This window comes from Callorhinchus milii, unplaced genomic scaffold, assembly GCF_018977255.1.
Source record: "Callorhinchus milii isolate IMCB2004 unplaced genomic scaffold, IMCB_Cmil_1.0 Scaffold5, whole genome shotgun sequence".
NCBI lineage: Eukaryota > Metazoa > Chordata > Chondrichthyes > Chimaeriformes > Callorhinchidae > Callorhinchus > Callorhinchus milii.
This window is the reverse complement of record NW_024704746.1, coordinates 34,187,225-34,214,585: the sequence shown is the minus strand read 5'-3', so window position 1 is coordinate 34,214,585 and position 27,361 is coordinate 34,187,225. Positions and strand designations below refer to the sequence as shown.

The following is a 27,361-nucleotide window of genomic DNA, read 5'->3' as shown; positions in this document are numbered from 1 at the left end:
GCCCCACGAGGCTTTGGAATCATATAGTCTAAGGTGATACTCCAGTGCAGTGCTGGGGGTGTGTTGCATTGACAAAGGTGCCGTGCTTCAGATGAAATGTTAAACCAAGGTCCTGTCTGCCTGTTCAGGTGGACTTTAGAAATTCCCTGGGACTACTCAAAAAGAGAAAGGAGCTTCTCCTGGTGTCCTGGCCAACAATCCCCCAAATTAATTTAGTCATTCACTTCCTGGTTGTTTGTGGGAGAATTGCCGACAATTGTTGTGTTTACCTGCATGCACACAATCACTAGACTTTACAGTGATTCCTGTGAAGTGCTTTGAGATGTTGCAACAGCGTGGTAAGGCACTGTTATAATAATGTGACACTCCATAATGTTATCATCTCTAGATCTTCACTGTTATGATCTCCGATGTCCCTGATGTTGAACTTGAATCCACACCTTTCTGACCCAAGAAGTGAGAATGGTAGCGACTGAGTCAGACTGACAACTAAATGGCAGTTTAGTTTATACATTAAAATAAAGTTCAGTTTATAAATTACCGAAAACTAAGTGATTTTCCTTGCCTCAAGGAACTGGATTTGAATACAACCCAGACTAATGGGATGAATGGTTCTTCTGTGAAAATCTTTCATATCCAGTGTTGGCATCAAACACTCACATCAAGTCCAATGCAGATGTTGCCTTTGAACCCAATCTCACATTAACCGTACTTGCAACAGAGTGGAATTTCCCTCTTCCAATACTTGCCTAAGTAATGCTGATTACAGGAATGTGCAGTTTTGTACTATACTGTGGTCCCACATCTGTTAGACCATCATTTCTTGCAGAACATCAATTCAACCTATTAGCCTGGGCTGTATTCAAATCCAGGACCAGGAGGTGGAAGAAGCCACATAGTTTTTCGTAATGTATAAACTACCTTTACATTGATAGGCTGTTGACTGTCATGGGTTACAACCAAATATTTAATTAGTACAATAGCTGGGAATTAAATGCATTGGATAGGATTGTGCAAATGTGTTTGCTTTCAGAAAACCTTAAATAAGTAAACTTTTTTTAAGAATCATTATGTTTCTATAATTGTTCTTGTTTCTAGTCTCTACTTCAATGGTCAGTTAAGTCGATACTTGTTCAAAAACTGATGATATCCATTACCATTAATCAGCCCTGGCTTCCTTCCCTCCACAATCATCATTAATATTTCCCTTCTAAACTCTTTATTAAGGGTGCGATCAGTAGAAAACCCAGAAATATTTGATCGCCACTCCACTGCCCTGTGAAAAACATCTGATCGCTGCTCCCAGATGGCAATTTTCTATTTATCATCATGTGTTGCTAAAACAGTTATTGTTCTGGCTAAAAGTAGTGCATTCAGATAGGCTTCTCTTTCCATTTTTTGAATTGCATTCGTGCACCACTATGAACTGAAAAGGGCTGTGGTGGTTTGGCTAATGTGCATCTCTCTCGATTTGGGTTTAAAGCAGGCTGTGTGATGTCTGGACTAACTCAGAATGCTGATCATTTGCAGAAAGAACATCCATTAGACTGGGGACACGAGCTCCCACCAAATATTATTGTATAAAGTGTGATATGTTGCTGGAGGCCAAGGATAGTAGAAACACAGTCAGGGCATCAGACTTGCAGAAGAAATGCTAAAGTACTTGTAGAATAAAAAGCATCTACTAATGGAAAATGTCAATCCATGCGTTTTACTCAACATTAAGAAAGGAAAAAAAGTCCAGCTGTTGGTGCCTTGGATCTGTAGAACAGCTGAATTGCTGTGATAAGGAAGCAATGCTGTAGGCAGACTGACCTTGTGGGCCGAGTAGCTTTATCCTGTGAACAGCTGTAAATAAGGGAAGAATTTCCTGTTCTTGCAGAAGTTCTGGACTGTCACACTGCTTTCATGGTTTTCACATTGATGGAGTTAGTGAGATCTGTGCAATATCCTAATTTGCAGAAGATTTCCTGCCTGAGTGGAAAGTTGGAATGTGTTGCAGATCTAAATATATTGGGAAGGGTTAGAATGTGTTGGACTGCAAGAAATTTGTTTTTTCCAAAAAACTTCAAGTAAGGATTTCCTGCCTGGCTTCTCTCACACATACACGCACACAATGCACATACTCCATCACAAACAGTGGTAATCAGCAGTTCTAAGTTTTTGACTTAACACAGCAACAAAATTACATTTGTATAGCGCCTTTCACGTTGGGAGGACATCCCAAGGCGCTTGACTAACTTATTGACAGGGTAGGTGATGAGGTACACTTTTCTTCTTTCTCTCTCTCTGTCTGTTTCTCTTTTCTCTTTTCTCTCTCTTTTATTTCTCTCTTCTTTTTCTCGCCCTCTCTCTATCAGCATTTGCCTAAAATTGTTAATTTCCTTTGTGGATAAAGTAGGAACCAATTAGTCCATCTCCTTTTATCAGATAATCTATCTGAGTGGTATCTATGGGGACTGTTGTAAAAAAAACTATTGCTCATATCATTTCTGCCTTCGGGACTACTGTGTTGTTTGATAGCAAGGAGGGAAAGGTAGGGGGGAAAAAAACTTAAGATTACGAATGCATTAGATGAGTATCAGCTACATTGTGTTATGTTGATGTAGTCACATGGGCCCCAATGAACTCATACATAGCCACAGAATTTGTTATAGAACTGAAATCATGGCAATAAATTACAATGACTCCTGTGTTTATCAGCACTTTTAGCTAATCAACTTCAGACACATTAAGAAACTATTCATGCTTTGGCATTCACGTACAAAAAGTCACTATACTTCACAGAAAACACAGAAATGACATTTGTCATTCGTTGACATTTCAACGTAATTGGGTAATATATCAAATGCTGGGATAAAAGGATAGCACTAATGTGCAGACTGTAAGAGCACCCATTGCGAGTCCTTTTTATGACATTGACTTGTTCCTTGTGCAACAATGTGGAATATGCAGAACATTTAAACTCTTGACCAGTTTCCCTTTCATTCACAACTGCAGGTGGTCAACCCTGTTTCCATTTGTGTCAAAGCTCCCACAGTGAAGGAGCTGTTACAACACCCCCCATTTTTGCAAGAATCTGTCTGGTGACTAGTTTGATTCTGGAGCAAGTCTGTTTTGTGTGTAGTTGCTCACACACCTTGTTTATTTTTCAGTATACAGTATTCAGAACCAGTTCTGAAGTAATTCAAAGCTGCCTGTGATCAGATACCGCCCTTTATTTTGGGGGATGGGATCTAAAGCATCGGAAATAATGTAGAAAGAATTGCGCATGTACGATCATAAGAGCTCAACATGTGCGAACATGAGTTTGTTATCACAGCTGGTCTGCATTGAAATAAAACAAGTGGTGAAAAATTTAATAAGAGAATGGCAAACCTCAAGAAAGCTTTGCTCTTGTTTGTCGCCAATGGCAGTGTTCTGCAAAGCCTACATGCACTCACTCGCTCCTCACTTAATACTTAGTTGCCTGAAATTAAGCGTCAGCAATTCTTACAGCAACTTAATGTGAGATGGAAAAAGGGGCCTTTTATTAAAATGCATTTTAATTGAGTTTTCACCTAATCAAGTACAGTACTTGTGCATTTTGTTGTTCACAAAATTCTATGACCCTTCTGCAATACGTCTTAGTGAAACCAAAATTTAATACCACCAGGAGACAGAAGTCTGCCTTTGCTAAGCCTGCAATATGGTTGATTTCACAGCATTAGCAGTTTCATTTATAGAGGAACAGGTGGAAAATGTAGCTTGCCCAGTGAAAAGCAGGCTAGCCAGGACTGGACCTTACCCGAGGGACAGGATATACTGGCCATGGCTGAATTGCTTTGATGTGTCAGAAGAGCAACACAATTGGCCTTTCCAGTTCAGCAGGAAGATCACATTGGAACTGTGCCAACATCTAAGGCACTTAATTTGGATGGGACTTCAGTGATTCCAACTTCTCTGCCTGTAGCTGTTTAACTCCATGGCAACCATGTAGAGGAACACTTGGATACACAGCAAGAGTATACTATTGCTGAGCAAATCTTAACTGGGTATTCGAGCTGCTGTATTGTAGGCTGTTAATCAACGGTGTACATTGGCTGGCATTTTGTATTCCTTCAATAATAACCAAAAAGCAATCTTCCATTACCAAATATAAAATATACAACCCTAGGTTTAGCACACGGCTCATTCAATCTGAATGTGATCAATCCCTTATTTAAGCTGTTAGTTACCTCTCTGAGCTCTCTCCTCAAAACAGTGTCTGTGGCCTTCGTTCCACCGGGTCTGGCCTCCTCCTTATCCCCCAAGTCCTCCGCTCCACCCTCGGTGGCCGTGCCTTCCGCCACAGTGCCCGAAGCTCTGGAACTCCCTTCCTCACTCCCTTCACCTCGCCCCCTCTCTTCCTATTTTTGGATCTCGGCTGAAGACCTTACTTTTTGACCGCGCCTTTGATCACCTTCCTCCCCCTGGGATCCAGGATCCGTTACTGTGAAGCGCTCTGAGACGCCGTCCTGCGTGGAGGGTGCTGTATAAATCCAAGTTGTTGTTATTATAGTTGTATTAATGCACGTCTCCCTCACTCGCTGTCTTAGTCAACTGTAATTTTTTTTAGAACTCCTTTATTTGCTACCAAGCACTTTGAATAATCAAAACGGTATTGTACTCGTCATATTATTCACATTAGAAGCACCTCAAACTGTTGTGAGTTTTATTTTGTTCATACAAAATTGCCTTGTTTGAACCCAACTAGTTTAATTTCTTACAAACTTAATTAACATGTTTTATGTGAGTTCTCCTGCTTTCTCTGATGCTGCGAGGGGTTGTGGCATTACTCTGGAACACAAATTCATCCCTTCGACAATGCATTTTTAAGGTTTGTCTATCTAACCCTCTCAAGAGGATAGCTCATTTCTGAACTGGATAAAAACATTTATTTATTTATCAATTATAGTCTACGCTTTGGGTTAGTTCTATATGGATACGTTTTGTATATTTAGCCATATGTTTCAGTCACACCTCTTGAGCTGTCTTCCCTGGGGCTGTTGATAGCTTGACTGTTGCTGTCATTGCAGGTTAAAGTACAAAACCAGATAAAGCGTAATTTATGCAGACTGTGACAGCTGGAACAGATTGGTTTTCTTATTGCTGTCTAATATTTAAATCTGTTCAATGATTTGTAACCATATTCTTTTGTTCAAGCTTTTTTGAAATCTGTTTAAATGACATTGATATGAAAAATATGTCCATATAACTCATATAAAACACACACTCTCTGTAGCCCCTTGCTATATTAGACTTATGTTAAAGTTTTTAGTCTAATTCTGAATTTTGTTCCCATGCTAATGATGTTTTACATGCATCTTTGGGAGAAGGAAAGTTTCAAAACTTTAAATCTTAAAACAAATAATCAAGAGGCAAATCTGCTGTTCAAGGACTTACATAGAACTTATTATTTCTTAGTTTTCTTTGTGATATTCTCACCATGAGATATGGCTTATGTTTTCTGTTGCTTCAGTGGCTGCCGATTTGAGATGCTGCAAAGCGCAATGATTATGCCATTAGCTGCTGCATCCACCTGTTTTGTTTTAGGTTATTTNAAAAAAACTACTTAAATTGCCACATGAAAAATTAAATACTATTTTAAATTACCAAGTGCTCAACCAGCAGCTACAAAGCTCTCATTTTGTGGATTCCTGTAGCTTAGTGGTAAGGGCACTCGGAGGTGTGAGGACTGGGTTTGAATCCTGGGCAGGGTGAAACTTTGGGCAAGTTTCCTTACTCCACACGCCTCTGTTTATCTAACAGTGAATAAGAACCCGGCTGTTTGTCAATTGGTGGATCGCTTTTCTGGGAGTAATAATCCCTTTTTAAAAAAAATTATAATTTGAGCTCTCAATCCACGGCTGTTTGTGGGACACTGCTGTGTGCAATTGGCTGCCACATTTCACCCACAAACTATACAGACAATTTACAGTACATTCTGTGAAGTGCTTTGAGACGTCTCAAAGACGTGATAAGGCTTTATATCAATGCAAGGATTATTTATTATTATTTATTTACATGTAAGGCTGGAACTCAAACGGGGGGGGGTGGGGGGAAAGAGAAATGCTGGAGAAAATGTAAACTGAAGTATTGGGAGTTTGTATCTACAGGGGAGCCCAATCCCACACTGCTGCCTTCTCAATATGTCGCACTGCTGTGGGAACAGTGACAGTGGTACTTCTCAGAAGGGAGAGAGAACAGCTTGGAAGGAGTCAGCTCGGCTAATTCTTCTTACCTCCCAGCAGCTGATTAACAGAGGTAGAGACCTGGGAGTAAACCAGTCGGTCGTTCCTCCATCTCTCTGTCACAATTACTGCACGGCCTGGAAAGAAAAATGGAAAGAGCTTTGCTCTTTGGTTTGTTTACAAGAAACACAACTAAGGATTTTGAGGGGTTGATGAGGGGATGCTCGGAACAGTTTTATTTTTAAAAAAATATTCACCCTGAAGTTAGCTGTTTGAGGAATACGAAGACGTGTTTTCATGCAGAAAGTTATTTGAACTTGGAATGAGTTGCAACACATGGCTCTTTGAAGCTGAGCTAACATAAGAATTGAATAAGTATTTGAAGAGAAACTATACAAAACAACAACAACAAAATTACATTTATAGAACGCCTTTCACATCGGGAGCATGTCCCAAAGCGCTCCTTCCAATCTGTTCTCTCTTCCTGCAGAGAAGTACCACTGTCTGTTTCCACAGCCATGCAACATATTGAGAAGGCCGCAGTGTGGGATTGGGCTCCCCTGTAGATACTAACTCCCAGTACTTCAGTTTACATTTTCTCTTTTTTCCCTCCCCTTTAGAGTTCCAGCTTTACATGTAAATAAAAAGGGTGAAGGGAAATGGGGTTTAGCTCTGCTGTACGTTGGTTGATGCTCTACAATTTCCAGAGACAACATGCGTCGTAACTGGGCTTTAAAAACAAACCGACGTTGGAGAATGCACTTGTTTGAGATGCTTCAGCAAATTCAGAAGGACATTGGATACTGTTTGCCAAAGAACTATATATGTTTTTAAATCTGTGTTTGACCAGGCACTTGTCTTATATTCCTGTTATGTACATTATCTTTGGATTAGAGAGGCTGTGGTTTACAGTGCAATTATTAGTTTGGGCTACATTCTGAAACAGTACACTACATTTGACTTACACAAACTGTTGGAGTAGGCAGAGAAGACATATTTCAAAGGTCTTTGAGTTTTTCATTTCCGCATCTCAGCGGTGAATCGATAACACCAGGACAGTACTTCAGCACTAAGCGTTTCCTACATATTATTCAGTTACAGATGCAAGTCTGGTTGGCACCAGGCAACTGCAGTTTATTTTGGTGCAGAAATACCATTGAAGTTCCCAAAGGACTGTAGCTCACCATCTGTGACAAGTTGTGGGAATAAATCCTATCACGCTTTCAATATGTTGTTGAACATAGTATACTAAAAAGCCTTAAGGATTTCTCAAAGCTTAAAGGAATAACATTTTTAAAATAGTGAAACCCACCTGGCCCCATATTTCCCTGGACCTGTGGAAGTGATAGACGCACTACCTTCACTATCAACAACAACTTTCACATGTATTGTACCTTTCACATAAGAACATGCCTCACAGAGCTTCATAGATTTAGCAGGGAGGTGACCAAAGAACAGTCAAAGAGGAGGGAAGGTAGAGACAGGGGAAGATTGCCAGAGAGTGGGGCTAAGTGGCTGAAAATTCACCCATCTGTAGTACAGTAGAGGTGGCTCTTATAGTGTGGAGAGCAGAGGACGTGAGCAGAGCTCCTAGGACCTTAGGCAATCACAGATTAGATGGGAATGTTGTGTATATTAGAAGGTCAGAACAATGATTTAAAAATCAATCCATAGACAACAACAACTTGCATTTATATAGCGCCCCTCATGCAAGGTAGCATGCCAGAGCGCTTGACAGTGTCGGAGCATGACTCCGAGCCGGGATGAGGGGGAGCTTCCATGGGGGAATAAGGTGCTAGTGGAGCCTGGCGAGAAAGGGACTGATGGCCTTGTGGAGCCTGGTATGGGAAAGGATACAGACTATGCTAATCTGGATGACAATTGATGGGAAGTTGAGCTAGGAAGGCTGGCGAGGAACACGTTGGAGAAATCAAGCCAGTGGGTAGAAAGCTGTGAATGATGGTTACGGCTGGATTGGGGTGATGGTGGTAGGGACAGAGACTGATGATGTTGGTGGAAAGCAAACTAGATCAAGGACCAGATGAAAGCACCAAAGGAGAGCTGAGAATCGAGCAAAATGCTATCATATTTATTGTTCACGCTTCGTTGAAAACAAGGTTAATGACAAAGAGCACACTTCTACAGTTTGCTTGGTCTATTGTTGAAGATGGTCGTTCTGACCCTAGAATAAGGGCTCCTCCAGTGTCCAACACCTTTTTAATCCTATTTTAATTAGTGAGTTGGCAGCAGAAACAAAATAGTGTAGTTGTGGTCTACCACTAACCTCGCTAATGAGAGCACACTGCTCCCTTTAATCTCCCTGAAGATTGTGCAAAATAAGTACCTATGGACTTGTCTCATTAATTCAGCATTCTGAGACATTGTTCCTAAAACATCACTTTAACAAAGGACTCTGAAATTCAGCTTGGAATCTCTAAACTGGCGTTGCAGTTTATTTTGGGATAAAAATGTACGAATCACACAGTGCTTTCCTTAATCTGGTGCCAGGCCAGTCATCTTAGAACTCGGACAGCACTGTCCATAAGACTTACAATTCCAGGTTTACAATTACAATTCCTTCCTCTCCCCAGATGTCAGTTTCCAGCACATCTGATAGTCTAGTGAATCTCTCTCGATTGTTCACCATCCCGGCAGGAACTTTGCTCTCTTTCCTCACCCCCCACTCCTCTCCCCCCGGTGAATAATTAAAGTTGGCAGATAATCAAGGTTCCACGGCTTTGACTCGAGCAGTCTCGCTTTCCTTTTGTGCTGCGACAGATGTCCTGACTGAGTGATGTCATCTTCCTTCCCCAACTGCACAGAGAGTATGTTCCCTTTAAAACCACAGCAATCAAAGTTCAAGCAGCTGAGTACTTGTAATATGTTTAAGACTTCCAGCATTTTTGCAAAGCACATTTTCAGATTTCATGGATGTGGCTGTCTGGTTTCCTCTCCCTGACTGATAATTACGCAGTCCATTATGTGGCCATTTCCAGTGGGTTTCCTTGATAAGAACAACCAAGTGCCAACACTTCCGGTAAACAGAAGTACACAACTCACAGACTCCCATAAATTCTATCTGAAAGCAGAGGTTACACTGGAGTGGAGTTTCTGCAAATCTATGACATACTTCCATTTTTTAATTAAGGAATCCCATTGAAAATTGTTGCACATTAAACCCCATTCTTTTTTTATATTCCAAAAAAGCTTTTTGTGATGCTTGTTTTTTTTATCACTCCAAGTTCATATTTGCTACATCACTTTCAAAGAGCAGGCTAACGGAATAAATGAGGTTTTCAATGGAGTAATAAACGGCCAAGATTAAAGCTGGAGTTCATATCCCTGAATAGGTGGGGCACTTCCTAATTGACTTTTATCACTTCTGAGATGTGCATGCCAATCCACCCCCGAGGTTGATCCATACTTCTCTGAATTTTCTCTGGATGGGGAGAGAAAAAGTGCTTTGTGATCTGGTTCAGCGTTTAATTTCTCTTCACCCTCTGCAGCCTCTGACCGTGCAGATGCTTGCTTGATCAATCTGGGTCACTGAAACTCAAGACGTACATTTCCATATCTTGATAGCTCTGTTTCCAGTTTTGCCTGTAGAGCAGAATCCAGGTATCGTTGATTGTTTGATTCATCTCCCGTAAACAGATCTTGCCGATTATTAATGAGCCTGGCACTCTCGGGCAGTTTGGGGAACGCTACATTAGCAGAAATACCATCTTTCAACAACAACAACTTGCATTTTTAGAGCACCCTTCATGCAGGGTAGAGTCTCAATGGCATAGTTTGATATCGATGACACTAGGACAATGGACAAAATGGTTGCTGTGATTGTTACAAAGTTCAGTCGATATGTGCAGTTCACCCACAAAATATACAGTCAGTTCACTTTAAAGTATTTTCTGTGAAGCACTTTGAGACATCTCAAGGACATAACGTGCTATATCAAATGCAAGGATTATTATTACAGTCACTACACCAAATTACCTGAAGTTTAGTGTAGTGCTTTGAAATGTTTTGATAACATAAGTTATATTCTTCTTTTTGTGTTACTAGCAAAGATCTTTACACCATCTGAAACTTTAATTTGGGTTCACTAAATTGATGGGGGTTAAATTACTTTCCTTATTATTGATTTTATTTATAAGCCTCTTGAGGTCTAGTTTACAGTAATGATCTAAATCATAAAATATGGAGTGGGAAGATTGTGGAGGTTGCCCTTTGTATGGTTGCTTATATAGTTTCCAGTGCTAACCATCTTTGCACGTGGGCTATGAGGTTACAAGGTTTCTATTGTATTCTTTAGAAGGTTAGTATTGTGTCTTAATTATAACAAACCAATCTTTATTTTTTGATTGCATCTGCCACAAATATTAGGCAAACACAGTGCCATTCTGCTTGGTTTATTCCTGTAAGTATTCCACATATTGTGACAAAATAGATGAGGGAGATGTAGCTTTCTTTATTACATTTCTCATTGGCAATTTTCATTTTATTGGTGAATCTCTAGAGTGTGATCATGTTGAATTCTTCCTCTGCTTTGTCTTAAAAAAGAGAGCACAAATCTGCTGTATATAATTGTAACTAGTGAATGGGCCCAAGTTTAAAGTCTGTTTGCAGAAGTACAGTATTGTATACGGTATATTGCTACGTTAGATAAACTACAGATGTGATGGTGAATAATGTGATAGAATGAATTTGCAAAATAGGATTTAAATGCAAATGTGAGCATGGTGGACAGTGCTTATAAGTCTACAGTGTGTGATCTGATGACCAGAATCCAATTTTGTATACAGTCATATATTCGAAAAGCGGACATCCAGGTTTGTTTTTACATAGATTCTAAGAAATGTGCATCAGTTCTCCTCCCATTGATAAGTTTCCCTTGTATTCAACAATGTTTTTCCAATCAAATTTCTTCCCTCCCCTCTCCTGAAGCCGTGTGTGATTTTTGTTTTCGATCTCATGGGATATGATTCCACAGTGGCCTGCACCCTCCTATACATTGGACATTGGCCATGTTGGAGCTTTGACAATGAGAGTTGGCAGAGCTTTCTAATGTGGGATGCCTCACAGTTGATCTCAATCCTGTTCATTCCTAGATTTCACATGTATACAATTTCCAACAGAGCTTTCTTAACAATGATGATAACCGGAACCCTGCCTGATATCTCCCTCTTTTCTCCAGAACCTAGAGGCACTGAAGCTAATTGTTGTGTCTCTACTATTGCTGCAGTTCTGATCAGCGAACTCAGCAAAGACCTTGATTTTAAACCCCTGACCTTCTGGTCTCCATAGCCTAGTACTTCGTTGGGTGATGCCATTATTCACTGGACCATTGGCAGAAACTCTGTGTTGAACAATCATAAAGTGCAGTGTGTCCACAGACAGTGCTTTAAAAAGAGGTGAGAAATTGATGCCTACACTGAAATACTTAATGGCTGCTAAGTAATAGAGTTCTTCATGCACAATATGATGTGTGCACTTAGTCATACTTATAACCATTGGTGCACATGTTGATTTCACCTTTTGATCATTCAAGTGGCAAACCAATGCTTTGCTTCCAAAGTGATAATTAGGACAGAATTATTTCATGCAGCAAATTCTATTTATTGGAGCATTTACATCATAGTAGTGGGACGATTTAAAGTTTATATTTTGAAAGTTGTTACTATTTTTAAGTAATCTAGCAGGATTATAACTGATACAGATTTTGCTGTTTCTACAATCAGTCAGTCTCTTGGTTTTGTATGTTATCATATGATCCTTTAGGAATATATGAAGGTGACCAAGTCCTTTCGTGGCTTGACTTTAAACCTATTTTCACATGGTTCAATGGTGATGCTTTAATTCCCAAGCGATGGTTCTTCATTCTCAATAATCTCAATCAGCAGCTTCCCTCATTCCTTTTCTTTACAATGACTCCTGCCAGCCAAGAGAGTTGATATTTTCTCCTTTAAACTGCTTTTTAATTCCCTGCACTGTTTTTGATTTGTATACCTGGGCATATATGCAATTATTTTGTTTTCTCACAAATTGTGACACAAAAAGAATTATCTGTCTGCTTTTTATTTACCAGCAAGCTGGCCAGGGTATAAGAAGCATGAAGCACCATGATATCATTGTTTTGCTACTGCTGTGTAGCCATGGATTGTAGCAGAGCATTTTCATCAAAGCTTAGGAAATGCCTTGAATATATCATGGTAGCAAACAGGGAGAGAATTAATAGGGAATATCTGAAGCTCTAGCTAGGCTGCAGATGAAACACTGGACTAGGTTGCTCTTGCATCGAGGATGATTCTTTTGTTTCCTAGAAGCATATTATTCGTAACAATTGTAAACTGCTTGAGCTTCACTCTCATTTACGATGTTTCAGCACCTTGATTCAATTACACTCTCAACTCTATTCAAAGTGTCTGTTTAGTGTTAATGCAATAATAATAAAATTCACCGTTAAAAATTTGGTATGTACAGTATTTGCTTATATATTACAATGTCCTGGTACCTTTAAACCCAGTATGTGGAGAACATTGTCTCAATTCAACTTGAAAAATAAAATTGTTTATTTGTTTGTGGTTCAGAACATCTGGATTCCAACTAGTTTTAAACTCATTCTGAGGATAATATTGAATTTCTCGATGCAAAATCTGGAGGATAAAATATAAATTGGAACAAAAACACCCAATTGGCTTTTAAGTCAATTTGTTTTATTATTGGCAGTTCTATTGGCGCTTTTGCTTTAATATTATGATCCAAACCTAACAGTATTTGTCTTGTTTCTTAAAGTGGATAGTTAATTTAACATTCAATACAATATGAACAATAGCAGTGAAATAAAGCAGTTCTGCTGCAGTACTGAAAATCAGATTACGTGAGAATCCTATACTTAAAAATAATCCTTGTATTTTGTATACCACCTTTTAAGTCAGCAAGATGTCTTAAAGAGCTTCACAGATTGACTGTGCATTTTTTAGACAAACCATAGATAATTTGCTGAATAAAAACCCTTTGTAAAAGTACAATAATTAACTTTCATATTTTCACAAACAAATATTTCCTACACAAATACAAATATTTTCCTATGCAATCATGTCATTTTTTATGACACTGATGTACCCTGGAATAACATTCTGCACCTAAAATAAGTCATATATGTTGGATACCCTTGAACAGATGTTAACTGCTCACTGGAACCTTCCCTGAGTGACTATCCTTCTGTGTCAGCCTGGACAGTGAGTGTTAACTCTGATCTCATCAGACATTCACATGTACACACTGGATGGCAATCAGCAGCTGGTAACCAGGCGATGATTTAGTTTTTGTTTCTTGCTGCAAGGGCCCCTAAACTAACTCTTTTACACCTCTACCCCTGCACCATCTATGAACAACTCAACTGCTGTGGACATCAAACCTGGTCTGTACAGCTCAATGTCACACAGGGCAGCCATTAGGGAGCACAAACGTTCTTTTTATCTTCAAACAATCTTTACCAACAATAGCTATGGGACTACTAAACTGTTTCCTTGTGCTTCCTCATGTTACCCATCCGTTTCAAACTTTGGTATTTTACCTAACCAGTGTTGCAACTGTTGTTACTACTACTATGCGAGCAACAGAGGTAGGCAGTGCCAATAATAGGGAATTGAAGAAGAGAATGTTTCCATTGTGTTATCGAAAGGCTGTACAAATTTGCTGACCTTTCACACTCTGTTGGCTTTTAGATGAAAGAAAATAAATTGCAACGTGTTCAGCAGCTGAAGAAAAGATGTTGCAGAGAAAGGAAAAAGAAGAAACTTGGCCTTTATTAGCATTGGCATGTGATTGAATCATTGAATTGTCATTTTGATCCATACTTCTTTAAATCATGTCATGAATTTAACTTGTTCCGCACATTTATGGCATTTCTAGTGGGCAGTGATGTAATACAAATTATGTGAGTAACCCTTTAATGAAAATAAAATATAACCTTCTAAAACGTTGTTGGAAATTTAAATATGGATGAGGAAGAGAATATACCAACATCCCGTGATTCTGCGCTTAGTGAGTTTTCCCCTCTTTACCCAGTGGTGCTTTGCATTGCACAGTATTTATAATGTACACTCAAAGTAAATTTGCATATGAATAGTTTCAGAGGTTATGTTGTTTCTACGGTCAGATGAGTTGAAACTTCTTCAGTAGCACAAAGGAGCCATCTGTTAAGAGTCAAAGGTATAATCTACAATACTCCACTTAACTGATAAACCTCAGAATGCCGGACTGAAACGTGCAACTTTGTGAGCATATGAGCACAGGAAATTGGTTGGAACTGATCCGTAACTATTTGGGAGCAGATGGGTGCAGCTTTTCTGCTGGAACATGAACAGTCAATGAAATCTACCGCCCATCACTTTCAACTGAACACACATTGAGATTAGGTTTCAGATGCATTTTCCTTTACAGATGCCGGTAAATGAGTTTGTAGAAGCCCACCGTTATAACAGATTGTGTTGTGCTTCTCTTGAGAAGCATCAAGTAGTCCACAGTCACCTCCTCTAACCACTGTGGATCCTGTAGCTCAGTGGTTACAGCATTCGTCTTGCAAGCGAGACACCTGGATTCAATTGCAGGCAGAGCAAACCATGGGCAAGTTTCCTTACTCCACACGCCTGATAATAATCCCTCCAAAACAAAAAACAATAAATTGGTTATTTTCAATCCACGACTGTCTGTGGGACACTGCTGTGTGCAATTGGCTGCCATGTTTCGCCCGCAAATGTACGGTCAATTCACTTTACAGCATATTCTGTGAAGCGCTTTGAGAAGTCAAGAAGATGTGAAAAGCGCTATATCAAATGCAAGGATTATTATTATAATCTCACATTTCCTTCTTGCTTTTCTCTTTCTTTCTCTCTCTCTAAATCTTCCTGAAATTCAAAATTAAGTTTTAGTTAACAAAATTAACTTATTTTGCAACCATACATTTCAAGGCTATGCCATGCCACGTGTGACTTGTTCTGTTAATACTTAATGAATGTTCACTAAATTGTTTGCAATGTTTCTTTGTTGATTCCTTTAGAGTTATTAACTTTCCTAATATTCTGTATTGTCGTTGGCTGTACCTAAGCTATTCGATGTAAACTGAGTGAATATGTATTTTGTAGGCAAACCAGCAACCAATTTGTGAGTAGCAATGCCCCACAAACAGCAATGAAGCGAATAATCAGTTTTATCTTAATATGTTGAGTCCATCTATCTAGTCTTGTTCAATTCAATGACAACAAGTGGTTATGTTCACACTATGTAGCTTGCTGAGAGCTATTTTACTGATTTAAAACATTTATGGTGTAAAGCAAGGCTGGCTGTCTGTATTTAGAAAACCAACAAATAAACAGAGAATCCTTTGCCCTGTTCCACTGTTGTTGTATGTTGTGGATTATAAAGTCACAACCTTCATGCCTGTTTTATGTTATATGTCTTTGCTTGCATATTAATTGGATATGCAGGTTTCTAGAAAGCTTAAGGGCACTTTTCCCAAAGCTTGTTTTCCACTTGAAGCTTATTAATAGTCAGGACCAGATTACATGCAAATCCTTTTCTTTGTGGAAGTGAGAGTGCAGCAGAAGACATTTTTCCACAGTGTGCTTGCTAGCATCAGCAATCACACGGCAGCTTTGCATATTGAGAAGTGAATTTTAATAAGCCCTTCACGTGTGGAGGTGGAGAATATGATGCTTCTTTACATTCAATTCCTCATCAAATCTGTTTTTTTTTAAAAAAAACTTAAGTGTTTTACACCCCGCAGACCCAGTGGTCATCTGAAGAGAAGAGAACAAGTTTTAGATTGTGCTTTAGAGCTATAGATCATTGCTTGCCTACAAAATACACAGTATACTTTGAAGTGGCTGTGTTCAGCTGAGATGTGTGACAGTTCAAAAAGACTTTTCAATTATTATCCATTGAAGAGGCATAAGCTTGCAGCAGAGGAAGGCACTCAAAGTAAGGTTCTGAGAAGCAATGTGTGGGACTGTTCTGTACTGTGTTGATCCAGCAGTGATTTCTGTCTTAATATTCCCGAGTGAGATGTGAGGCGACGTGTGATATGGGTAGTAATACAATGTACTACTTGTGTTTCACTGGTCCACCTAACCTTACCTTGAAATTCTATGTAGCTCTGAGACTAGTCCCAGACATTGCACTAGTTAAAGTTTCATAGAGCACTCAGAAACCATTTGAGAGTTAAGATCTTTAAGCCTTATACTCCCCAGAGCTTTGATCTTAGTAAAGTACAGTAAACTCATAATAACTCGACCCTAGTTTAATTTGTTACGACCACTTAAATCATTATGTTATCAGCATTCTGGCCGCATTTATATATGCCTATGGATAACTTGTCTCTGAGCTCTTTCCCCTTAAAGTGATGGGTTATCAGGGGTTAACTGTATTAAATAGACTTAAATGTTTGATTTCCATCTGAATATAAATTATATTTGTGTATATTAAATTGAGATACTTTCTGCTTTCTGATGGGTAGTAATAATAATAATAATCATAGTAATAATAATCCTTCCATTTGGTACAGTGACTTTGGGAGGAGGTTTCCAAGCACTTCACAGCATTTATATTTGTAGGCAAACACAACATCCCAGTTACATTAGCAATGTCTCACAAATAGCCATAAAATGAATGACCCATTTTGTTTTGGGTGATTGTTGGCCAGGACACCTCAATGCGCATCTCAATTCCTCTCTGGAGCAGGTTTTAGGTACTGACTGATCATGGTCAACTGCAATGTGTTTGTCTAAATTTGCTATAATTGTGTCCCAATTGTTTATAATAATAATAATCCTTGCATTTGATACAGCGCTTTTCACGTCTTCTCGACATCTCAAAGCGCTTCACAGAATAAACTGTAAAATGAATTGACCGTATATTTGTGGGCGAACGCGGCAGCCAATTGCGCACAGCAGTGTCCCACAAACAATTGTGGATTGAAAATGACCAATTTATTATTGTTTTGTTTTGGAGGGATTATTATTAGGTGTGTGGAGTAAGGAAACTTGCCCAAGGTTTCGCCCTGGCTGGAATTGAAACCAGGTGTCTCGCTTGCAAGGCGAGTGCTCTAACCGCTGAGCTACAGGACTCTACTTTATCCTTGAGAGTGAATAGAACAATTCTTGAATTTGATACAGTGTCTTACCACATCATCAAAACATCTCAAAAGTGTTTCACGGGATCTTACTGTAAAATGTAGAGACTCTGTATTTGTAGGCAAATAACCTAGCACATTAATTGCCAGGTCAAAAGCTGTTATTTGGGTGGGGTTGGGGTGTGAACTTGCCTACCACCGCATTTACAGTATATTGTCTTTAAATGTGTTTATTTTTAAACAAGTGAAGAAACTGCAAGAATCAAAACAGGAGGATTGAATGAACCTGCCACATTGCACAGATTACTGTTTTTGGAGCCGGTCAATCTAAATTAATGCCTTATGATGACTGCCAGATATGCATTAATTTTTAATTCCAAGAGCGATGCAGGAGATTGGGTGGTATTTTCATCGTAAAAGCTGCACCACAGGTGGAGGAGGGGAGGCATTTTGAAAAGCAAGCAGACTGCAAAATGTTATCTAATAAAATGAGAAAACAAAGCAATATGTTGAGACAGTACATTGAGACATTAGGAATGTCTTAATGTAAAAAGCTTCCTTGAAAAATGCTTTACACTGTTTGTTCCTACACTCATTGGTTTTACCATAATCTGCAGAAAAGATTTTTTTTAACAAGATTTTCACCCTTCAATAACACGTTCCACTTCCTCTTGTTTTAAGATCCAAATTCAGTTAGATTTTAAACTGGCAAGAAAGTAGATGTGAGGCAACATCAAAACCACTTTAGTCTCAAAATGATCTTGGAATGCCTTTCAAAACTATACTCTTGATATTTCACTAGCCCAAATCTCTTCCATGTTCAACAGAAATTTCACATCTGCTCTCAACTAAATTAGGTTATTCCCACAATTTTATGATTTAATATTTGTTTTGAAAAAGCATCACTCATCCTCGTTATTTGACAATTATCTTGAACAATAATTGCTTTAAAAACTTTCCCCAAGCTGCATTTGCAGTGTTTTGAGACAAAAAAGCTGGAGTGAAAAGAAACCCTTAAAACAGGTGAGCATTATTTATAGAATACTGTGTTTTATGAAAATCAGGTTCATGCCAGTGAAATAATTAATTCTATTCAAGCTCGCTGGAAAGCAATTACGGTGCCATCAATAGAAGGCTGATTTGTAATGGAGATTTTAGTATATGATGTAAGAATGAGATTTAGAAAAAAAAGAGGTATGCAGGGAAAGAAGGTGTACTCTAGAGCAGAAACAAATTGAGTAGAGATGTGTATACAGTACCTTTTTAGATACAAGAGCTTCTCAGCATTTGGTTTGAGGAACGTATTACAGGAAGGTAACTGGCTGGAAAGATTCCATGCTGCTGTCAACAAATGGATGAACCTTGAGGTTATTAATAGCTCATTTGCACCTTAATTTCAAGCCCGTTAGTATTGCAACAGCTGTGATATATTTGACAATAAAGCTCTGTGTATATTGTGTTGTTCATCTGATTTATAGATTAAGTCTACGTAAAGTATTATAAGAATTGGCTAACATTGTATCATTGTCCGTTGATCCGTTAGAACCCATTGAATACACAGTCAATCCAATCCACAATATATCTTGCAAAATGCTTTAAGACTTCTCAATGACATGATAAGGCGCTGTATCAAATGCAAAGATTATTATTTTAAATCTGCTGGCATTTCATTGCACTGATGTGTGGATTAGAATATTCTGCTATTAGAATATGTATACCACATACTCAAACTAGATTAAATCATTCCAGAGATAAGTGTTTAGTTTTACAGTCTACAATATATGAAGTGCTTAGTGACGCCCTCCAGCCATGAAAGGCTCTATATCAAATGTAAGGATTATTGTATGGTTTGAAATCAAAGTTTCTTATAGTTCATGCCTTCATGCAAGCCTTTATGACCTGCAAAGAGGGCACTTGCCTTGTACACAAGTATGAGAAATGTTTCCCAATGATTATTCCCAATGGTTTTGGCCACAAAACATACCATCAATTCACTTTACTGTTGATGTTATCTCGCAGGAAATGCAAATCATAAGCCTTTTATTCTCTGACAGTAGACCCAATTTTACAGCGAATGATTTACTACCAATGTTATGCTCACTCCAGATCAATACATTTATTTATAGGAACAGGAGTGACTATTCAGCATGTTGGACTTGCTCCATCTTTTTAATAGATCATGGGCTGATTTGTAGCTGAATATCATTTGTTTTTAACTTCATCGTGTCCTTTCATAAACCTAGTAATGATACAGTATATAGCAGGAATTGCTTGCACCACAAAGTTAGTTTAGCGCTACATTAAGCAAATGTTTTGTGTTTATTGAATATTGTCAGAGTGAACAATAAAGGTATTACCATTCAGTTTAAAACACTTAATTAGCTCCATATGATATCAAAATTATTTCCCTTGTAGTTCTGTGAATGGCTTGCATTTAAAATGCTGTGAAATTGTTTAATATTCTACTTTCAGTGTTTGGAAACTGATTAAGCACATTCAAAATATCATTATGGATGTAATGAACTATGAATTTGCTGCTTGCTCAGATAGTATGGTTGCTAGATAGATTCTCTAGTTATACTAAATTAGATTTTGTTATTTTCAAGGTCTTTAAAATTTTAAATTGGAACATTTTTGTAAAACTGTGCTTTTGAAATTTAGTTTATAGGGAGCTTCAGGACCTAGAGTCTCGGTGATGCTTGATATGGAGAAACCACATATATATTTTTTAATGAGCAATATCCATGATTCTGCTGCATGTATTGTGAAACAGGCAGATTGCCCTGAGCATAATGTGTGATTAATATCACATTATTGCTTAAATGAACACATATTTATTCTGTTTTACAGTAAATTGAGCCTAATTTCTGTTTGTCAGCTCGTGTAATTCAGGTGGCATCTTTTGACCTATCCCATAAATAGCAATGGAGTGAATGATTGATTTTATTTGGAATTGTTGGCCAGGCCAGCAGGATGAACTCCCTTCTCGTTTTGAACAGTGGCGTGGGATCTTTCATGTCCACCTGAACAGGGAGACAGGACCTTGGTTACCGTCTCATCCAAAGGACGGAACCTCCAACACTGCAGCACAACCCCAGCACCGTATTGGAGTGGGTCAGTGTTGCTTATATGAGTTTCAAGTCCCGACATGGGGCTTGAGCCCACAACCTTCTGAGTCGGAGACAAGAGTGTTATCAAATCAGCCAAACTAACGTTTCATGTTTGGCCTTTTGCTTTGATATCCACAAATTCTATTTAGCATTGGAGGGGGTATAGCAAATGATAACTGGATGAATGACTAGAATTGGACGCCCGAGTTATGAAGAGAGAGAGAGAGAGAGAGAGAGACTACAGAAGCGAAACATGGTAGCCAATTGCGCACAGCAGTGTCCCACAAACAGTCGTGGATTGAAGTGATCGATTTAATCTTATTATTTTCTTTTTTGAAAGAATCATAGAGAGGTAAGAGAGACAGCAAGTATTGCAGTACGGTGATATTTTGAACTTTTTCTAAGTATGAGACACTTCAGCTGGACTGGAGCAGTCTTTTCCAATTTTGAATATAGCCTTGTTCACCACGGAGAAATTAAGGATTAACCAAGGGTATTGAAGGGGTTACGTCTCAGCACCAAAGCTGGCTCTGACTAACATAATATACACTTCCTACAATTGAAGCAGTAGAGAACATCCTGTGGACACATGCTCCCTCCCTTGCTGACCTAGCTCTCTGGTCTGGTTTCCTGCCAATACAAACATGCTGAGCTTCATCCATTCAATCACATTTCTAGATTAATTTACAGTCATTTTTTGTTGCACACAGATACAGCCTCAATCCCCAACTCCCTCCACACACACCACACACACAGACCTGCTTTCTGACTATTTTATTTTACTTGGATTCTAACATTTTGTCATTTTACCTATCCTGGAAAACAAGTGATGGAAGTAGATGGAATCTGCTGACTTCAGTCTACACCAGTCTTATTTTTCACCAAATCCATCTGATGAATGTGCATCATCCTTCCATGTTCTGTTTTTAAAAGAATATCATTGTTAAATACTGTACATGTTTGTCTGTATGTGTATACATTACACTAACAATGCCACTTAATGCCTTTTCATCTATCTTTAAAAGAATGGCAACGCACAATAAACATGACACTAAACACTGTTGTGATGGTAATACTAGCCTCAGTATTATTGCTTATTTTACAATGTTAGGGATTTAGAATCGATGTGGCCTTATTCAGTTATTGTATTGCAGTTATTTGAACATTTCTGCATTGCAATAAAGCTCGTCAGTCAGTCACTGCATAAATTTGAGATTTGGACGGTGAATGGGATTACGTGAAACCGCAGTCAATATATTTTTAGAAGGTGAACACTTCCTGTTTTTCAATTCTGCATTATATGAGAAAGGAAATTGAAAAGGGCATTATCTCTTTCCCCCCCCCCCCGCCCCAATCCCTTGAAATTTTTAGGCAAGAACTGACAAACAGCCTTTTTCTGAGACAAGAAATGCCTATTTGTGTTCATGAAACTGAGCAATATTGCAGCATTGGATAGAGCTGTAAGGTTTCAGGAAGAGCTAAAGGTACACAATGAAGCATTATTTTATTCCTTTTACATTGTTAGTGAAACATAATCAACATTATCAGGTTTACAGATGATGAGGTCTGCTTGTAGAAATCCNTTTTTTTAAAAGGATCTTTCTAGATCATTGAGCACAGAGGAACATGCTTTTGAAGATGGCACAGCATGTTTTTTGTGTGTTCCCACCGCTGTTTTAAGTACTGTAACCATTGTCCCTGCAGCATAAACACAATAGACATTTGGGATTTTTGACATTGACAATAAAAAAGCAGTTGTCTGCCCATGGTAGACCCATTGTGGAATGCTGGCCATTGAGCCAGTTAATTGGTAGATTTTTTGAGGATGCTATAGAAATGTATTTTGGGGTTTTACTATCTTGGATGGGTAGACTTTATTCATTTTCTTCTCGCTCATAATGCAACTGCAGTAGTTACGGAACCCTAGGCTTGGGAACTGACAATTCAAAAACAGTCTGTGATAAACTACACCTAGGATATTGCAATGGATAGACTAGTGTGTGATGCAAGACAGTAACGTATTGTGGATTGACATAACTTAATAAACAAAAAGCAAACCTCAAGAGGCTCGTCATTGTCATCGAAGCCCTCAGATGTTTGTGTGCTTGAAATATCTCTGACTACTATCTATTTCCAGTTTTGTTCAATGTTCAGCATTTTTCTGTGTGCTGACAGAAGGTCTCAGAACAGGTGTATTGTCACTGAGCTTTCAAAAAATGTATTTGTTGGCCTGTGAACTCCTTACAGTATGTCAACATCAACTGTAAAAGGAAGTCTGCAATAGAGTTTATAGACTATTCCCTCCCAAACTGTGATTGTCTGGTGATAGGATTTTCTGCTGGGTCGTGCACTTTGCAAAGAAGCAAATTATTGTCTTGAGTATATTGTTGGACTGTAGTGAGTTTGCTAAATACGCCTAGTGATGCCATTGGTGACATGTCAGGCTTCTGCTATTGAATCATATTACTTCTGTTGTACTGGTGCTGTGATATCACATTTCATTGCTAGTTATAGTGAAATCTTACTTTACATAGCGGAGGAGCTATTTTTTTTCTCTCTTATCGTTGCCAAAAGGGTATTTTTTTTCATAACTTCATAACGCTGTGGCAACATTTGTTAATTTAGAGAGGATATATAATGTATTGGGTTCACTCTGCTGAATGAACAGTATTTTCTACCAGTGTTTATGGTTTCACAGTCTTCTGAAGAATTTGAGATCTCCAATGCTTGCATAGGTCTAAATCCAACTTTCCAATATTTTTTCTATGCAGTGTCAGCCATGTTCTCTGCCCTAATTGAGTTAAGAGTTGAACTGAAATTTCCTGGGTTGCCGGGAAAGATTACTAAGGTTGGGATTGTTTAAGCGTTAATGATGGGCTGAACATTTGCTGTGATTATTGGCTCTTTGCAATTGTTCCAGACACTCTGGTCAGCATATCTTGCTGATCCACTTATTTTGATATGCTGAATACTAACAGAGAAAAGTGGTGCCACACTTGCTCAGCCAACAGCATGACATTTGCATTTGCTTTGCCTCGTGAAGTCCTACTAAATGCAAACGGTTTTGTTTTGCAGCCTTTTGTTAATTGTTCACTGTGTCAGCACTCAGCGAAAAAAAAACCCTGACATTTATCTGAATGGCTGCAAATATGAAAAACAGTAGGCTTGATTGTTGGTAAAGGCATTTCAAGTTGAATGGCTCCTTTAAAATAACTGGCGTTTTCATAGAATAATGCTCCATTTAACTTATGAGACCAAAATAGTTGACTGAAAACACGTGAAAAAGTAGTTACAAGTCATTAAAGTAAAGACCTATTGCTTTCTTTTGTTTTCTTTTCCCAGCGCCTTGGGATGTCCTTCCGACATGAAAGGCACTAAACAAATGTAATGTTGTTGTTGTTGTTCTCTGTTCCTGGAAGCTGGCCGACTGCATTACATTGTCTTGTAAGCCTGCAGCCTGTAACAGTATTACCCATTTTAGAAATGAACTGTACATTGCATGTACATGATGAACTGCAGAAAGGGAGCATTATTTTCTGTGAAACACAAAATAATCTGTTTCATATCCTGAAAATGATCTCTTTGAAACAAATACTCCTGTTGATTCTGAAGTGCAGATGTATTGCAACTGGGACAGATGTAAATTGTGCTAAAATTGCCTTAAATTCACATTTGAGGACTCAGTAAAAGCAACAGCCCAGCATGCATTGTAAACAACCTACTGTGCTCAACGTTTATATCCCCTGAATGCCTCTATTGCAAATTACAGGCTTGCTGTATCAGCAGTTCACAGACACTTTTAAGACCATTGCTCCCATTTTTCTCCTTCTGCGGTATTTAGCATTCAAAGTTTATTCTCCAGTTAAAATCCCTGTCAAGGTCGCTTTCTGTTTTTCCTTTTTTTCCTGTTTGAAATAGTTGTGGTAAACGAGGTCTTTGTATTAAATACACTGAGAAACGGATAGTTAACAGTTTTTTTTCACATCAGCTCCAGCGTGTGTAATTATTCACGTGACGGACTTCAACCAATAATTTTAGGCGTGCTCTTTTATATTATATAGCTCAACTGGTCTTGGGTGTTCATTCATCAAACCATACAGGATTTGCTGGAATCAAAATTAGTGTTACATATTTGTGGGATAGGATCAACGCGGGTAGAAGGGATAATGAAAAGTATAAAACACTTTACAGGAAGGCTTAAAGGTATTAATGCTTCCAATCGTTTTTTTGTGATAATTTGTGCCAAGCTATTAAATGTTTAATAAGCTGTATAATGTTCCTGATCGGTAAATAATTGATCAGGAGATGTACTGGAAATATTCACTGATGGGAATCCACACAATATTATTTTTTAATTCTGTGGTGAAAAGATACTTGCATGTTGCAAGTAGAGCCTGAACTCATAACATTATAAGTATTCTTCATTTAAAAATAGATGATCTAAAAGCATTCATATTTTTAAAAAAAAGTTTTGTTCTGCGTGTATTTTTTTAGGTGATCGGTTGAGCACATTATTCTCACCCGCGGCATTGCACACCAGAACTTTTGCTGTGATTTTCTCAAAGCCTCAGAAGTGGGCTTTGTTTGCATTTCGGAATTTAATGCTTTGCATTTCGCCCTCAAACTTTGTAAAGGATTGAAATATTTAGGTGTTTACTTTGTGCAATACCTTTAGAAAATGATTCATTGAAGTCCAAAACTGCTTTACCCATGCCTTAAACAATTACAGATAATAATAGTAATATAACACTAATTTTGTGAATGTGTTTCTTGCAGAAATCCGTGTTCAATTAGTTGAGCAGCTAAAATGTCTGGAGCAGCAGACTGAGATGCGGGTTCAGCTTCTCCAGGATCTCCAGGATTTCTTCCGCAAGAAGTCGGAAATCGAAATGGAATATTCCCGCAACCTGGAGAAGCTGGCTGAGAGATTCATGGCAAAAACTCGCAGCACAAAAGACCATCAACAGTACAAGTAAGAATTCCTTTGACATCCAGACGCTTGCGCTTTTTGTTTAGTTAATTTACAGAATCCTAGCAGCAGGTCAGCTTTTTAATCTGTAATGTGGAATTTCAACCAAACTGGTTTGATTTAAGTGCTACGTTAGTTCTCGCATTGTGTAATACAGAATATTCACATAACATTCTAAGGTAGTCCTTAATTAGGACTTACATTGGAATAAGTATTTGTATTTTTTTTTGGAGCATTCAACTATCAAATAACAAAGGGTAATTTTGTGGGGTTAAGATGTAGTACACTGGTTTGTTTTGTTAAACTGGATGTCCTGTGGTTCCTGATGTTTTCCTTGAACTCAATGAAAACAATTAACATTTGTTTAAAAAATGTGGCAAACTGTGTGCAATTCACCATGAAGCAATATGGTTAAAAGCAGATCAGTTTGTGGTCAGCAAATGTGATGTAGAGATTATGGAATTAATCCCATTGCAGTATAACATAAAAGAGCAGCCATCTTGATCTAGTTTACTGGATTTTGGTCAATACCATCTGCTGTCTTAAAACAACAACTAAAGTTTTATCTTCATTTTGCAACTTTTCATCTATGTGCATGAAACATCTTGCAGAATGTGTTTGCTGTAACTATGGAATATTATTAGAGTAGAATGAGAAAACCATATCTAATCATAGCCTAATATTGGGATCCATATGCTGGTTTTCACAAACTAGATCTGAAAGGTTAATTTTCAGTTCCAACTTGTATTTTCTGAATGTCGAAAAATATACAATTTGTGAGATTTGGAAAAATCCAAATTGTCACTTCTGAGAACTAGAAAGTAGAAAAAAAGTATATGGTTTAGGACACAACATGTCAAGCAACTGACAGGATGGTGGAAAGCAAACTAAATGGACCTTGTTCTTCTTTCGCCGAGCAAATTCTTATGTTCTAATAGTCCAGAGAGCAAAACACCAATCTCTGAATTCAATGTGGGAACAAATAGCCCAAGAACCCAAGAGGGTGGAAAGTTATTGCAATTTTTCCTCAGTTTTTATCATTTTCTTTTGACTTCTCAAGTGTGAGACATGTTAGTATTGGGCAATCAATATCCAAGTGGCAACCTTTCTCTTGTCAGTTACAGCTTGGTATGTGCCTTCACTCTAACCTCAGAAGAGTGACCTCATAGTGTCTGCGGGAGATTTGTACAGTTAGAATAATGCCCTCAAAATTTCCACTTATTATTCATGAGTTTTGGAAGAAATGTCCTAGAATTTCAAAGCACTGTTAAGAGATTAAGTGGCTTGGATGAGTTCCTGATCAGAAAGTTGGGCTTTGCTGTAGTTGAAAGGCATGGGATTATAGCCATTTCTAGTTTGATTTTCAAACCCTGCCAAAACCTGTGTTTCAGTCCAGCTCAGTTGGTAGGTCGCTTGCCTCTGAATCAGAGATTGTGGGTTCAAACTCCACATTGAGAGTTTGAACTCATAAGTCCAGATGCCTCCAGTGCAGTGCTGGGGAATGCTGCATTGTTGGAGGTACCATTCTTCGGATGAAACTTTTAACTGGGGTCCCATCTACTTATTCAGGTGTCATGGCACTTCTCAGAATGAGAAGGGAGTTTCTCCCAGTATCCTGGCCCACAATCCCTCAAATAAAATTAAGCATTCATTCACCTTATGGTTGCCTGTGGGTCATTAGTGTATGTAAATTGGCTGCTGTGTTTCCCTGCAAGGTACATGGTTACTACACTTTATTGTTAATCCTGTGAACCAAATTCAGATGTCCTCTCAACGTGAAAGGTGGACAAATCACCATTTGGAGGGGTCTACTTAAACTGCAGCTAAACTGGCTCCAAGGTGACATGCCTGGCAACAAAATATTGGAATTGAGCCAGCCCTTTGTGGCAGTCTTGGTAGTCCGGTTCCTGAGCCAGGCAGGTCCGCAGTATTCCAGGGC

At 38.5% G+C, this 27,361-nt stretch overlaps 1 protein-coding gene across 1 annotated transcript in view; it reads left to right on the top strand.

The window, feature by feature from the left end:
• The window catches only part of srgap1a (SLIT-ROBO Rho GTPase activating protein 1a), a 105,577-nt gene that overhangs the window by 15,412 nt on the left and 62,804 nt on the right, over positions 1-27,361 (top strand). Inside the window, 1 exon segment of the mRNA XM_042335139.1 lies at positions 25,230-25,425. Within this exon segment, the coding sequence (XP_042191073.1) occupies positions 25,230-25,425 (196 nt within the window).